The sequence below is a fragment of the Scatophagus argus genome, chromosome 10 (genome assembly GCF_020382885.2).
Source record: "Scatophagus argus isolate fScaArg1 chromosome 10, fScaArg1.pri, whole genome shotgun sequence".
Lineage (NCBI taxonomy): Eukaryota > Metazoa > Chordata > Actinopteri > Scatophagidae > Scatophagus > Scatophagus argus.
The window spans coordinates 17,124,435-17,139,855 of NC_058502.1; the positions used below are offsets into that span (position 1 = coordinate 17,124,435).

The 15,421-nt window shown below is 43.1% G+C and overlaps 1 protein-coding gene across 8 annotated transcripts in view; it reads left to right on the top strand.

Moving 5' to 3' along the window:
* The first annotated feature begins 2 nt into the window (after positions 1-2).
* Positions 3-15,421, top strand: part of LOC124066233 (arginyl-tRNA--protein transferase 1) — a 55,496-nt gene continuing 40,077 nt past the window's right edge. The window contains exons 1-6 of one of the 8 annotated variants that reach the window (XM_046402480.1): positions 3-215; positions 4,720-4,783; positions 4,951-5,013; positions 5,192-5,295; positions 5,549-5,785; positions 9,514-9,725. In XM_046402480.1, the coding sequence (XP_046258436.1) occupies positions 116-215; positions 4,720-4,783; positions 4,951-5,013; positions 5,192-5,295; positions 5,549-5,785; positions 9,514-9,725 (780 nt within the window). In that variant the 5' untranslated portion in view covers positions 3-115. Of the gene's footprint in view, positions 216-2,725; positions 2,766-2,835; positions 2,980-4,719; positions 4,784-4,950; positions 5,014-5,191; positions 5,296-5,548; positions 5,786-9,513; positions 9,726-15,421 lie in introns of those variants that run through there. The other 7 variants (XM_046402487.1, XM_046402485.1, XM_046402479.1 and 4 more) reach the window with 7 other exon arrangements.

Here is a 15,421-nt window from a genome sequence, read left to right on the forward strand (position 1 = left end):
CTTCAACGCAGCACTAGTGACGTTTCGGGTGTGGGCGGGGTTGGAATCCAGCCTAACAGTACAGTACTTACCCGGACACTGCTAAACTCAGCTGTCACCTCTCTGGATCTTAAACATGGCAGGGAATAAGTCTTACACTATAGTAGAATACTTCGGCGGAGACGATGGTTACCGCTGTGGTTACTGTAAAAATGAAAAGGGGAACTTTTCTCATGGTAAGTGTCTACTGAAGAATCAGCTAGCTCTTACTGAACTGGCTATAACGACCTGTGGCCTCCGTCTACTTCCTGGAATAGTAACCGGTTTTCAAAGAATATTGGCACTGTAGTATAATCTTAAATTCAAGAAGTTGAAGTAAGTTATATATGCTGTACTTTCACTGAATGAACAGTATATCTACTAAGTGTAGTTAGCATTCAGCTAACGTTACATTAACCCTTTAGCCCTTAGCACCTTACAGATCACATCATTCATCGTGAGAAACAACCCAAGATATATTGTAGAATAAAATGAGTTAAAGCACTTGAAATGATAGGGCTGGTGTTATTGAATTCCTGTTCAGTTTGGGACATAATATTTTACTCAAAACTGTCGCTGTAACATAAGCAGTGTGGACTCGTTAACAGCTCTCTTAGCATCAAGCTAGCCAAAGGCCAGTCTCTGCAGAGCTAGACTGGCAGGCTGGACAGGGAACCTGTGCTGTTGTCCTCACAAGCCAAGTACAGTTGATGTGGTACAAGAATTAGAAGCTTTTATGTTATTTGTCAGTTAAATACAATTCAATGCGCAAATCCAGGACGTTAGTGTGTATTTACATCTACTGGTGTGGAAAGCTCAGAAGTGATTTTTAGTAAGAGCAGTGTGGTTTTATTTAACTTAACGTTACACAGTCAAAATGCCCTAAGTCGCACAATATAATAGTTGTCTATCATTTGGTGGATGGTATAGTATCTGCTGTACTTTTTCAGGTGTAACAGGCAACGCAGAATGTAAACTAAGTGGAGTACTGCATAAACACGAGACTAAAGAGGCTGAGATTTCACAACATGCTGAAAGAGGAGACAACATGTTTACTGTTTGTTTTCTCAGCAATCTACAGCTTTCTCACTTTAGCAAGACTTAAAACATAATGTTTGTAGATTGTATGACAAGCAGAAATGAGATAAAAACAAAACAGCATAGTAGCACAGATAATTACTCATTCATTTTTAATCACTATCATTATCATTATTATTTTGTGGTAAAAGCCGAGTCTGAAGAGTTTTCAGTTTTTGTTCAGTTTAAGGAGTGGAAAGTGGAAAAGCCTCTCTTCCTGTTCCAGTCGTGAGGTCTCGTCAAGCCTCACTTCCAAAGTAATGAAACAAGGAGAGACCAACCAATGGATTGAGCATGCCTTTGTTTCTTTTAATATTATTTTTCAAAATGTCATTTATCAGTTTCGTGTCATGCCACCACTTCTTACTTGGCATGTGTATTCAAATGCCTAATCTCAGATGAAGTAGAAACAAAATTGTGTTTGCTTGTTTACACATTTGTTTGTCAGGACATTTTTGAAATAAATGCCAGATTTGTACAAGAAGAACTGAGTGTTGTATCATAGAAAGCTGCAAACCAGGAAGGAGCCTTCCCCATGCTGTATAACTGTATACTTAATGATAAGTAAGCATAGCTTGTTATATTCATTCTGGGGTAGAGTTTCTTTAGCCCTTAAGAATCCTTCTGCTTTAATCACAGAAAGTTTAAAGGTACTAATGATGCTGTGGTATATCTTGTGTTGAGAGGCTGCTGTTAAATGGCACTCAGGGTTGATGTAACCCTGCATTTTTAAAAAACAAAAAGTTCTGATTTTGACAAAGAGCTACACAAAGCTATATAAGAAGAAGGGATTTCCTGTGTTGGACCAAATGGTGTTATTCATCGGAGGTGAGCAGGGGCGAGACAGGTTGATTATAATTAGGTTTCAGGCAGCTCCTAATGCAGTTGATTAGTGACTGGGCTCAAAGCCCGCAGACGAGAGCTGTTCTCTAAAGTAAGATAAGAGTGATAATCTGGATATGTTACATCATGTGGGTATAGCAGTTTCTTTGGAGGAAGAACGACTGCCTCTCTAATTCTTGTAAGTAATCAGTGATGGTGTGAAAAGGTTATAGGTTGTGTGGATGCAGTTTAAATGAAAGTGCACTAAGCTTACAACTGTACAAATGAAGCCATTGTTCCAGGTCTCTGAGTTCAAGTGGTTCTTCTTTTATAATGTGTCATGTTTTTACTGGAACAGTCTGTAGATCAACATCATGATCATCAGATATATGAGCAGTGTTTCTGTCGTGAACTTTTCCAAGCAGGTGCTATGTAACATGGTTTTCTTTTTGTGATTGGTACAGTGATGTTATCAGCAATGTTGTTATAGGCAATGCAAATGCAATCCTGCGCTAAAGTAAAACATCTGCCCTCCTGTGTTTTATTGCGTCTTTCATGCCTCAGTGAAGTCATACAGATCAGGTGTGAATGATAGAAAAGCACTCCTGTGCCCTGCTGATGGCAGCTGCTGCTCTCACATCCAGCTCATTCTACTTTTCTGGGTTGGGTTTCCCTCCTATTCATGACTTTACTGAAAAATACCACAATACAAACATCTGATTTTTCACAGGGACGCTGGAGCCTATCCCAGCTGACTGCAGGCGAGAGGCGAGGTGCACCCTGGACTGGTCACCAGTCAATTGCAGGACTGACACACAAAGACAGACAACCACACACTCACACATTCACTAAGGGCAATGTAGAGTAGCCAGTTAACCTAATGTGCATGTTTTTGGGATTGTGGGAGGAAGCCGGAGTACCCGGAGAAAACCCACGCAGGCACAGGGAGAACATGCAAACTCCACACAGAAGGGCCCAGACCGGGATTCGAACCTGGAACATCACTTCCTCACCATCACACTCAGCTGCCTCATTGTCACAAGCCCCTGAGCTGATGCTCAGGTAGTGATAAAATCCGACACTCACAGAGTCAGAATCTTTTTTATAAAGAAATAATGAAGTCTTGCTGCAGTATCTTCAGGCCTTAGAACTAAGTCAAGTTATTTACTGCTTCTTATTTACTGCTTCACTGTTGCTCTGTTGGATCACACTGTGTTGTCTGCTTGTCTCTGTGGACTCATTCTCCTGGGGCACGGGACATTATGTTCAGTTGCAAACCTAGTGTGTGTTGTGTGAACTGGTATACACTGAATTCCCTTGGTTGTTTTAGATGTAAACTGATAGTGGTCTTGTCATAGAGACTAAGTTGTTGGTGTGTGTGTGTGTGTGTGTGCGTGCACACACTGTGAATATAACCGCAGAGGAAAAGGTCAGGAGTTGAGGCAGCCAGCTCAGACTTCAGTTCTTGGAAGTAAGATCCAAGCTGCTGTGGATGCAGATAATAAATTAGTATGTTGATATTGGGGCCGTAAAGCACTGTGGGAAAATACTCTGGGACACACTATGATTTAAGCTGAAATAAAAATATAAACTGCCCACCCAACTCTGTTAGCAGCTTCTTGACAAACCACTCCTTACTTAAATGCATTGTTCTGATTTCAGGCTTAAAAAATTTATCTCAAGTTCTCAGTATTTGTCTGTTTGGGGTGGAGGGGGTCTTTAAGGGGAGGAAGCTGGGCAACATAATGATACAATATGATGTTCTGAAGCACAAATGGGTAGTCACTTTATATGTGTTTTTCCTTTGTGTACTTTTTCTTCTTTGGAAAGGAATTTAGTTGAATCTAGTTGTAAATATTAAGAATCTATTTTGTATAGTTGTTGCATGTTTTTTATATTTTTATTTAACTCATTTGCACCTTATTGCTGTCCTTGTGTTGCTGGAGCAGTGCAAATTTCCCCCCTGTGGGACGAATAAACAAGGAAATTCTTATTCTTGCTCTTATTTAATTTGTTACACAGATTTGTTGTTGAGCCATTCTCATGAGAATTGATAGAAATTTTCAAAAATCTCTCCAAAGTACTACATTTGTAGACACCAAAAACTGTTGACCTTCACAGATTTCTTTGAGAACTGCATTGCGAGCACTTCTGTTCTGGCAGTTGCTCAGAAACTTCTTTATTGTATATATTCTTTGGAAAGCCGTAAATCCCCTGAATGCCCTAGGTCTCTAGTTTGTTTCTGGGAAAGTTTAATGAAGCTGTGATTGTCCCAGGGATCACAATATGCAAGTTCGTACAGTTCAACTTTCAAAAAATGGTTTCACAACAATTTAACAGCTAATAGGGGACTGACATCTTTCAGTTCATTGAGTTCACAAGAGTCTCTGCTTTACAGCCATACCTGAGAAGGTTGTCATGATACCAGGATTTTAAACTTCAATACAATACTAGTGTAAAAAAAGGGCCTCTTTCAGTACCTTGGCAAAAACGGATAAAAGGCACACAAAATGCAAATGCATTTCATGCATTCACACAATACTGGTACAGGAAAAGTCATTGATCATATACCACCACATTGTAATACCGTTTTCTTTTAAATAGCTTCAGCCCTTTCAGTACTATCAACTGCTGATATTATATTGTGTTAAATACGTAGCATTGAACAAGTCAGTACAACTATAATACACAATTTATACTGATCTGCCATAACATTATGATTGCTGACAGGTGAAAAGTAATGTCTAAAATCATATGAAATCAATTGAAAGTTTTTAAAGATGTTCCTTTTATTTTCTACAGGGATGTGGTCTCACACCATGACGGTGCAGGACTATCAGGACCTCATAGACCGAGGCTGGAGAAGGTGAGTAGCTGTCTTCTAACTTCATGCTCTCCCAGCATACATGGACCTTTTCAGTTTCTTCATTAATATAGTTCAAGAGCTGTCATTATGAAATTCAAATTGTTTTCTAATTTAAATATTGCTAATTTAAATATTTTTGTGATGGTTATTCTTTCCTTCCTTTTCAGAAGTGGGAAATATGTGTATAAACCCATAATGAACAAGACGTGCTGTCCACAGTATACTATCAGGTAATGGTTCTTTACCCATCAGAATTTTTTCCTGTATTTCATTCTTTAATTAATGTCAAAAGTGATGAGACTTTTATATATAGCATATATACAGTAGCTATTAAATATTGCATGACAAATAGACTATGCTAATTTTTTTTCTTCTAACCAAACATTTACTATTGTCCTTTCTGTCAAGGTGTCATGCTTTGAAATTCCAGCCTTCCAAATCCCACAAGAAAATCCTGAAGAAGATGAACAAATTCATTTCCAAAGGGGAATTACCAAAAGGACAGGGTGATGGTAAGAGTATATTTATCTTTGTGGAGTTGTTATTAATGCATGTGCATTGTCTATTGAATTTGTCTGTATTGGTATGAATTCCAAGCATGAAAAAAATGGACAGCGGTCGGGCAGCCAACTCTATCGGACTATTGAACTGCATGTGGATCAGAGTGCATGGCTGAGGCTACAGTCAGAGATGGCCACAAACTCAAAATGGTGTTGGTGCGTTGCACTTAACCTGGTGTAAACAATATTGATTTTGTTCATGTAGGGGAGCCAATGGACTCAGTGTGTGAAGAAGCAGGTCCACGGGAACCCAGTAAAATGTGTCAGTCAGAAGTGAAGTGTGCTGCAAGCATAGACATTCAGAAGGAAGTAGCAACATGTCCAGCTATCACAGAAGTCCAGACGGAGGTAGTGGATGTCACACCTCCCATCTCAGAAGCATCAGGGAAGGATCTGGTGTCCGTCATACATGGAAGAACAACAGCCACTGCTCCAAAACCAGGTAAAAAATCTGATTCCCTTTCAAATGGCTCGTAATACTCATCAAAAATCAATGCCGCTGTTCTGTTACAGAAATAGAGTAATAAAATAGGTGTTACTGTAGTCACCCATTATTATGTAGCACATAACCTTTAACTGTTATTTTCCTGCATCAGAACAGGTCTTTGTGTGTTCTGGATTACTTAACCAGTGACTTTTTTTTATACAGAACATGAGCCATGATCCTAGAGCTGCAATGAGTACTCGATTAGTTTGCTGAAAAAAATAAGAAGAGCATTTGGAATCTGACCTTCTGTTTTTTAACCATTTTGTGTTTACATTTTATAGACAAAAAATGAATTGCCTTAATCAAGAAAATAATCTGCAGGTTAATTGATCAAGAAAATAGTTAATTTTTGAATCCATGAACTTGGAGCTGCATACATCTGTCATCTTACGAGTGATTAGAGAACAGCTGCAAGACCCTAATGTCACACTGAATAAAGAAGTTGTGAATAATTCATATGTCAGTCTTAATATTATTCTACATCTGCTAATTAATATGTGTCTGTGTCATTAATTTCTCGAGCTCTGGTATTACATGAAATTACTGCAAATGTTTTTTCATATTCAAATTGAGGCACTTCAGTGTGGTTGTATGTTGTATAAGCATTTGTTGGAGAATGTGTCAAAAGGCAACAGGATGTACTTTGTTTGAAAAGGTTAATCTCAAAGCCAGATAGCTGCTTAAACAGTTTTTATGTTTTGTCATTTATTTTTAATGTCTGGTATTCTTTGAGACAGCAGCAGTGCTGACTTTAAAAGTAGTGACAGTTTGCTACAATTAATTCTAAGTGCCTGTGTGGTACCAGAGGGTGTCGCTGTTTACCATGTAAAAGACTCCACCGTTCAACAACCTGGTGAATGGCTGGTGTTCCTTCTGTGTTTTCAAGAGTGTGTCTGTTTTCGACTTATCGTTCATGTTCTCCTCATTATTCTCCAGTACAGGATATCCTCACAGCCAGCTCACAGTAATGAATAAATAACACCCGCAGTGTAGAGATAATAAACTCCTATTAAACACAGGAAGCAGCACTTTTAACAACTGTTGATATTTCAGCTTTCGACCACTTCTTCTCCTCTCAAACATCTAATCAGAACAGGCCCCCATGCACATTAATCATAAGCAAGGACGTGCATTGGAGCAAGAAAGCTTGGTACTGGCAAAGATATAGACATAAACATACAGAAAAAAAGAAACTTCCAGCAGTACTCTTCTGCTCTTACACCTGTGTCAGCACCGCACTCGTCTTCTTCAGACTGTCAGTAAATCCTCCTCACTTCCTCTTTGCTTGCTACTCAATAGGCTCGTTATTTCTGTGCTGAGCCAGTGGTTCTCCACTCCCTCCTCATTCACTGCTGACAGAAAACACCTGGCCATATCTTTTCCACTAGCTTTATGACTGGAGCGCTTGATAAAATTGGACAGGCTCCAGCTCTAGCTTGAGAAAACATGGCTCCTTATCTGGCATATAACATATGCAAAGCTGGAGGTAAACAGATACAGAAGTACATATGAAATGCTGTGTTTTGCAAAGCTGTGCGAGTTTCTGCTTTTTAGGACATTACTAAATCAATTCAGAATAAGGTTTTACAGTAAATTTGTTGCTGAAATGCAAGCTGAAACTGTTTTAATTGCTCTAAAGGGACTTAGAGGGAATGATTTTTATTACAATGTGAAGTAATTTAATAGAGTTAGGATTTAGGCCAGTTAGTTTTTGTGAAAGAATTGTGTTTATGGCATCAGTTAAAGTGATAGCATAAAGCCTGATGGCCCAGAAAGAAAAACGGAAAGGAAACAGTATATTGCGGAAACTGAGGATCAGTTTAGTGTGCTTAAGTAGGAAGAGTCAGCAACAGTACTTGATACCTTCTAAGGTACCAATTTAACCCAGCACCACTTCATTACTTCAAATCATTAAATCATTAAACTTCATTAGTCAAACAATACCTATTTTTATGGTTTTGCTTTCAGCCAATCAACACAAACGTGTTTTTTTTTTTTTAATGTGAAATGTGATTGGCCCACTACTGTAACAGTTACAACTGACACAGTCTGGTGTGTGATGAAGTCGAGGATAGTTTGACAAAGTTGGCAGTTCAGTGTATTAAGATACTGAATTAAGTACTCTACTAGTATTGTCATCACTTTAGTGGTATTGGTATTGTCAATTTTTAATAATGCTCAGTCCTAGTACACAGTACATTTTTCCAGAATATATTTCCAGAAATAACACTGCATACTCCCATGTTAATATCTTTGTTGCTGCTCATGAATCCAGTATCCTCCACCCACTTTGAATTCATTTTGCATTGAGGCTGATTTTGAGAGTCCTATGTGAGTTTGTGGAGGTGGGGAGGGACATTGTCATAGGAACAGGAGCATCTTTCTACCACAGGAACTGATCCGTTATCTTCACGACGGCTGTATATGCTGTCCTCTGAGTAACCATGTCGTGTCTGAGAGACAAAGTGTGTGTAGTGAGAGTGTCAGTAAAGGGAAGAGGGGCACATGAACAGAGTGAGGTAGCTGTGTTTAAACAGGGAAACTGTTTGACCGTGTCATAACTCCCAGGGTTTTATGTCTGTATCATAGAGTTTTCTCAGAAATGCTTTCCTCCTTTAACCTTGAGTCATGTACCATCAAAGCTCAGTACAGCAAACTTGGACACTGAGATGATGCAAAGACCAGGTGACTTTCCATCTAGGAACTGGCAAGATTCATGTGATAACATGAAACAGATTGTTCAAGAAAATGCAGCATTTCTTACAAAACGGAAGTTATACACAGTACAATGTACTTTGCTGCGGTTGTAGCACTCAGTCTTTTACTTCGATCTGTCCATTCATAATTACAAATCATAATTTTAAGATCATCATGAAAATAAGCCAGATGCTTTACGTTTCTCAGGATAGAAGCTCTACCTCACAGTAGAAAGTAGCTTCAGTCAGCTGAAGCTAAATGCTACCAGTGAACCTTGGCAGTTTCCCTCTCCCCGTCAGGAGAAGGCGTCCCTCTCTTCCTCGTGACTTTGACGAAGGGGAAAGTTAGTAAGTGAGCTGATGGTGGTGGCTGGCAAAAGGACAAGCAGGAAATGGCTCTTGTTTCCTTATTGCTCCAAACAGGATGTGGGCGTGTAAACTGTTGACATGGGATGCCCGCAGAGCTGGAGGGCTTGGCTAGAGCCCAGGAGGTGGTGCTGGTGGAGGGGGAGGAGTAGAAGAAGGATGCGGAGGGAAACACAGAGAGTGAAATGGGAAGAGATTGCTTCAGAGAATGTTCCTGTATGTCTTGTTGAAAGAAAAAAACAGTTTGTGTTCTGTTAGTAACAACCTAATAACCTTATCTTTTTCATTGTCATTATTAGGGAAAAAACCCTTGGGTTCATTATGTCTCCTTATTCTTCTGTTCCTTTAGAAATTCACACTAGCTAGCTGCTGACCACTAGAGCTTAATTAACACAGACCATATTGTTTTATAGCTTTCATAAGCAATGTAATGTAAAAGCAGGGAGACAAGAAAATGACTTCCGAAGGGCTTTCTGTTGGGACTGCTTAGACAGGGGGTACACTAATGTAAACATGGCAGTCCATTTGCCCAGAGGTGCAGGAAAAAAAATCATTGGAAATATGGTCTAATGTTCACAAAATCAAGTCTCTTCCCCCTTCTTTCATTTCGCTGGTGTACAGGGGTGGGAGCTGATTCTAGCCGGCCGCCATGCCGGAAGGCCAAAGAGTTGAGGAAGGAGCGACGTCTTCAGAAAGAGCAGATGAGACATGACGCTGATGGGGTCTCTTCCATTGTCTCTCCTACCCCGCTGACTTCCACCCAGACCGATCAACCCAAACTCCTGGAAGATTTTATCAGTGAGTCATTGCCTGACTCTTCTCGTTGCCTTGAGGTGAGCAAAAACATGAAGTAGGTACTTTCTTTTGGCGTTTTATGTTTTAGGACTTGGAGAAAACATTAGCTTATTGAGATGATTCCAGCTATCATTAAATAATAGTGTTTTTGGTTGAGATTTCTGTCTCTGTAACGTTTGGATTCACTTAGCTTCAAACTTTGGTCTCATACAGCCCTCTTCCCTAGCTCCAGTGACTTCACCAAGTGTTTATGTGTGCGGAGAGGATAGCTGGCCAGAGCAGAGTGGAAAAACCACCTCTTCCCAGTTTGAATTCCTCCAAATGACAGGCACACCACACAAACTGGGTCGCGTTACCCTGATGATGACATTAAAACCACAGCTCACAGCTCAGCCGGTATGAGACGACATGGAAATGAACTTTTGGCAGGGGTAGGGAACAATGTTGAAAGGTCCCGGTGAAGGCCCCAAGCAGAGTTTGGTAGAGTGATGTCAGTCTTGGTCTTGACCACAATTTGATGAACCAGGCAGTGTCTTTCTCTTGACTGTAGACCCCCTGATAATAGAATAAGAATAAGAATTAAGAATAACAATTTCCCTAATTTGTCCCTCAGTGGGGAAATTTGCGGCAAGACCTCTTCCTAACAGCTCTTTTCTGTTGGATTAATTTGTTTGCCTGCGATTATCTTTCAATTTCACTAAGTGGGCATCAGCACAAGGTCATCCTTCGCGAATGAATGATCATATTATTTAGAGACATTTCTGTTTGGCCCATTTAACAGTGCATTAACATGTGGCATGCTCTGCATCAGACTTGTGGCTAAAGGACAATTTGGGTGATAAGCAGTTTAGTCTGCCTGATTCTTGGGCTTCTGTTGACTAAGATGCAGGCTTAACAGCAGCACTACAAGATAGATGTTTTACATCAGACCATTTAAATCCAGTCTGGCTTATTTTCATCGATAACACATCTGTTAAAGATATCGCACTGCTTGACTGATCAGAATACTCAGCAGAATACATAGGATATTTTTGAAAGGAAATGCAAACAGAGAAATTTGGTGACTAAGCGTGTCTTTGCTTTGTCATTGGCTCACTTTTGCTTACTGAGACATTACTCAGTTTCCAGTCACCTCTGTTCTGGCCTTAAATGCTGCTGTTGTTCCATTGGCCACAACCAGGGGTCAGTGTGAGAACATAATTCAGAGCCCCTCAGGCACCTCAGGAAAGTGTGGAACTGTTCACCAACCATCCCCCTCTTGAGCCTTGTGTGCTGTCTGCATACTTTTCTTATATTTTCATAGCCTTTCTTTTGAATCTACTGTTGCTGGCACTCAATGGATCAGCAGTCAGATGTCTCCTCTACTAGGTTACTTTACAATGGTATGCTGAACGTTCTCGAAGATCCAGGATCAGAACGACATCTCTTTGGAAAACCATAATCTTTCCTCTTTAATTAAAGTTAAACTAAAGCCACTGAAACTGTGAGGCTTTATTTGAACATTCTTAAAGGGGTCGAGTGTTGGTGTTAAATTTCAAGGTTGTTATGAGAATTGTTAAAATTTCATTTCCATGCTGTCCAATATCTGCTACAGTGTTGGTTTACCAAAAGGATTTCTGCTTATTAAAATATAATAGATTTTGAACAAAATTAATAAGGCTGAACTTCGGCATTGCCCTTTTATGTAAGAGGCCCAACTTCTCTGTTTGACTAAAGGATAAATGCCAAATGTTCATATGAGAGAAACTCTCTTACATCCAACTCAAACAAACATCAGGTTCAATTCCTCTATCCTGTCAGTCCAGAGGATTCATATGGCACAGCCACTGTGGCCAACAAAAGCTTCCAAGCAAAGACACGGTTAATTAAATGGGGCCAGAGGATGGGGAAGATGATTTCTTGTATTAGTTTGTGTGACACTGACAACTCTCAGACAGTTTTTCTTTCCACAAATCTTTCTGTCACAGGCTTCTTCTGACCCTTCATGTTGAGACTGATTTATAGCACTGCAGACATTTGTAGGCATCTTTTTTGTATATGAATTGCTTAACTTACTTATTCAATTTTGTTTGTTCTCATATTTATATGGGATATGTTAGCTGAATATTTTAAAAGTAAAATTTTATATTATATATACTTAATAATATTAGAATTAATTAGAATTAATAACAGACACAAAGAAATTTTGACAATGAGCCATACCTTAGTTTTGCTTAAAAGAAGTTTGACTGAGCCATAAACTGAGTGCAATTGAAAAATGAGCTTGTCAGTACTCTCTGGTAGAGAAATTGTTTTAAATTACTGTGCTGTTTGTTTTGTTACTTATTGGCTCGCAGATACACGGATAGTGATATATCTGCAGTGAGCTAATATCTTATAATAATTTGTCCACAAATATACACGGACGAGTCATCAAAGAGAAGGATGAATAATGACCGAAATATTAAATAGCAACAACTTCACCTGAAACTCCTGTTCATTCAACCGTAACAAAAAGCTCACTCTAATTTCTGTTTGGTATTACGATTAAGAACTAAACATCAGTTTCAGATAACATGGTGAAGCACTGAAATGGGCTCATATACACAATATGAATAGTAAATGGAAAGTAAATGGAAAGGATTATTACCTCTTATGAGAACCTCTTTGAGTACTTCAGAGTTTTCTATTACAGCAAATGCTTGTTCTCTTTCATAATATTTCGCTCGATGTCTCACTATGGGATGCACGCCTCGCTGCAGACCTCAGAAGCATCAATCTCATTACGCCAATCCTGATTGGCTGGTGAAACGTGTCCGTCCGCCCCAGGTAGTACCATCTACCTTAAATAGTTCATGCGGACGGCAACACGTTATTCAAACACCTCTTCTCACTCGGAGCATATCTCGTGTCCTGGGCTAGCTAGCTTAACTGTCCACAGACGGATCTTATTTAGCCTCTGTCGCCGGGCGCTACCTAGCTTTGGACATTTTATTTGCTTCGGCGGTCACACCAGATCGCTCTTCTGTGCTTTTCTCGCCCCACCACGGTCTGGTTAGCACTGTCCTGGACGCCCCACCACGGCTGTTCAAGTTTCCGAGCGCTAGCACACCAGCTATTCCCTCGGTTTTTTCTTCAGAGTAGCACACCAGCTACCCACCTCTACTCCCTGCCTGCACACCAGCTCGTGAGGAATGGAGGCTAGAACCCCTCACACCAGAGGACACGGAGACTCTGAGGCCCGTCCCTGTCGCTGTGGGAATAAGATATCGAGCAGGGACCCACACCAGGTCTGCTCGAGCTGCCTAGGGCTGGAACATGCCCGGCTGGCTATCGACGTCCCCGGCTCGTGTCAACACTGTGCGGTGTTCACGACTAAGAGTCTCCGCAGACGGCTAGCCCGCCAGGCTAGCTTGTCTGGACATGACCCCTATCTCCCTTCCGACGGCGCCGCCGTCGAGGGCGGAAAGGAGAGGGAGGTCGCGGCGGCGGCTTCTGAGGCTAGCGTCAGCTGGGGCTCCCAGCTCGACCTAGCGGACCCCCCGCAGGAGGAAGACGTCCTGTTGTTGGACTATGGGGACGATGAAGATGGCGACTCAGTGCCCCTCATATCAGAGGATGAAGACGAGGACGACATCTTCATGACTCCGGTTCGGGCTGCAAAGCCCGCGACTTCCGTCGCCTCTCGGGATAGAGATGAGAGCAGCACACCAGCTTCTCCCCTCCCCAGCTCGGACATGCTCGACGTGTGCAAACGCGCTGCTGCCCGGCTGTCCATCCCCTGGCCTGCTGTCGTAGCTGAGACCTCCAGATCCCGCTACGAAGGGAAGAAATTGCCCTTGGCCAAGAGCGCGACAAAGCAACTTGTCCCCGTCTTCCCAGAACTGCTGGATGAGGTCGCGTGCTCATGGAGAGACCGCCCTTACAGCAGTAGGAGCCCGATCCCCGGGGCCTCGTCCCTCGACTGTGAGGCGATGGAGAGCCTGGGTCTGCTCCGCATGCCTCCGATGGAGCCACTCGTCGCAGCGCACCTTCACCCTCAGCTGTCGGCGTTGTCCTCCAGGAGTCCCAGCCTGCCGTCCAAGTCCGACCGTTTTCAGTCAGCCCTGACTGAAAAGGCGTACAAGGCGGTAGCGGTTTCAACCAGAGCGCTCAATGTCCTCTCCCTGCTCACGGCTTATCAGGCTGAGTTATGCGAGGATTTTGGGCAAACTCAGGACCCAGCTGCGTGGGAGGAGATCCCGGTCATCACTGACTTGTGTCTCCGCGTCCAACGCTGCGCGGTCCGGGCCACGGGAAAGGCGCTGGGGACTATGGTTCTGCAGGAACGTGCACGGTGGCTTAACCTCACCAACCTGTCAGACCGGGAGAAGGATGACATCCTGGATATGCCCGTTGTCCCGGAGGGGATTTTTGGTTCCGCGTTGCACTCCATGCAACGGCGGTGTGAAGCCAAAAAGAAAGAGGATGAAGCTCTCCGGCTTTGTCTCCCACGTAAACCCCCAGCTCCCTCGCCACCTGCGCAGCGTAAAAGTCTAGCGCAGGCTGCTTCCCAGGTTTCGCAGTTTAAAATCCCTAAGCAGCCGAAACCTCAGCTCGCCCCGACCCTCCCGCCCGGTCGGACCAGCTGGCCCAGGAAATCCGCAACCCCGGTCACAGCTCCGCCGGCTCAGCCCGCGCGAGCTGCCCACGACCAGGTCAGGAAAAAGAAGAGAGCGGCCTGATACACCTCTCTCTCCACCGGTGATGCAGCTAGCTGTTCCTCGTTCACTAGCTCCGCCAGTTCGGCTTTTCAGCGTGCTCCGGGCCCACCACGCCCCCATCTCCCGGCTGCCACGGACCGTGCCAGAGTTATCCGGGAGACACGGACATTTGACGGCAGAAAGTTCAGTTCCCTCATGTCCACAAGCACGCACAATCACACATCTTTTCCCAGAGAAAATAAAATGTGTCCCGCTGCCGCATCCAGGCCGAGTGCCGAGGGCGCAGCTAATAAAAACAAAACAAAATGTCGAACCCAAAATGAACAGCGCGGTGGTGGCACCCGCTGTCCCGCCTCGGCGAGAAGCCACGGTTTTCCCCGGGGCGGGGGAAGTGTCGGCCCCGCCGCTGCGCTGTCCTCCCGGGCAGAAATGTTCAGCGACACCCGGGAGCCATGTCACTGTTCCTCCAGCAGAGGGCACCACCGCACCGCGGCTGGAGCCTCTTATGCTGGAGAAGCTGCGATATGCATCCACTCTCTCCTCCAAATGGGAGAGATGGGCCGCGTTCGCAGCCCCATCCTGGGTGTTAAAGACGATCTCGAGGGGATACAGGCTGCAGTTTGCCGCTGTTCCCCCGCGCTTCGCCGGTATAATACACTCCCAGGCTCAGGGAGAGTCAGCTCGCGTTTTACAGGAGGAAATCGTCTCACTGTTGAACAAAGGAGCAATTTGTGTCGTACCTCCCGCACAGTGTCAGAGCGGTTTTTACTCCAGGTATTTTCTGGTCCCCAAACGGGGGGGGAGCGGTATTCGCCCTATCCTGGATCTACGTGCTCTGAACAGACATCTCAGGAAATACAAGTTCAGGATGCTAACGCACGCATCCCTGTTGCGTCTTGTGCGTCAGAGCGATTGGTTCACTTCTGTCGATCTGAAAGACGCGTATTTCCACATCCCGATTTATCCTCCCCACAGAAAGTATCTGAGGTTTGCTTTCCAGGGGATCTGTTACGAGTACCGCGTGCTCCCTTTCGGTCTGTCTTTGAGTCCCA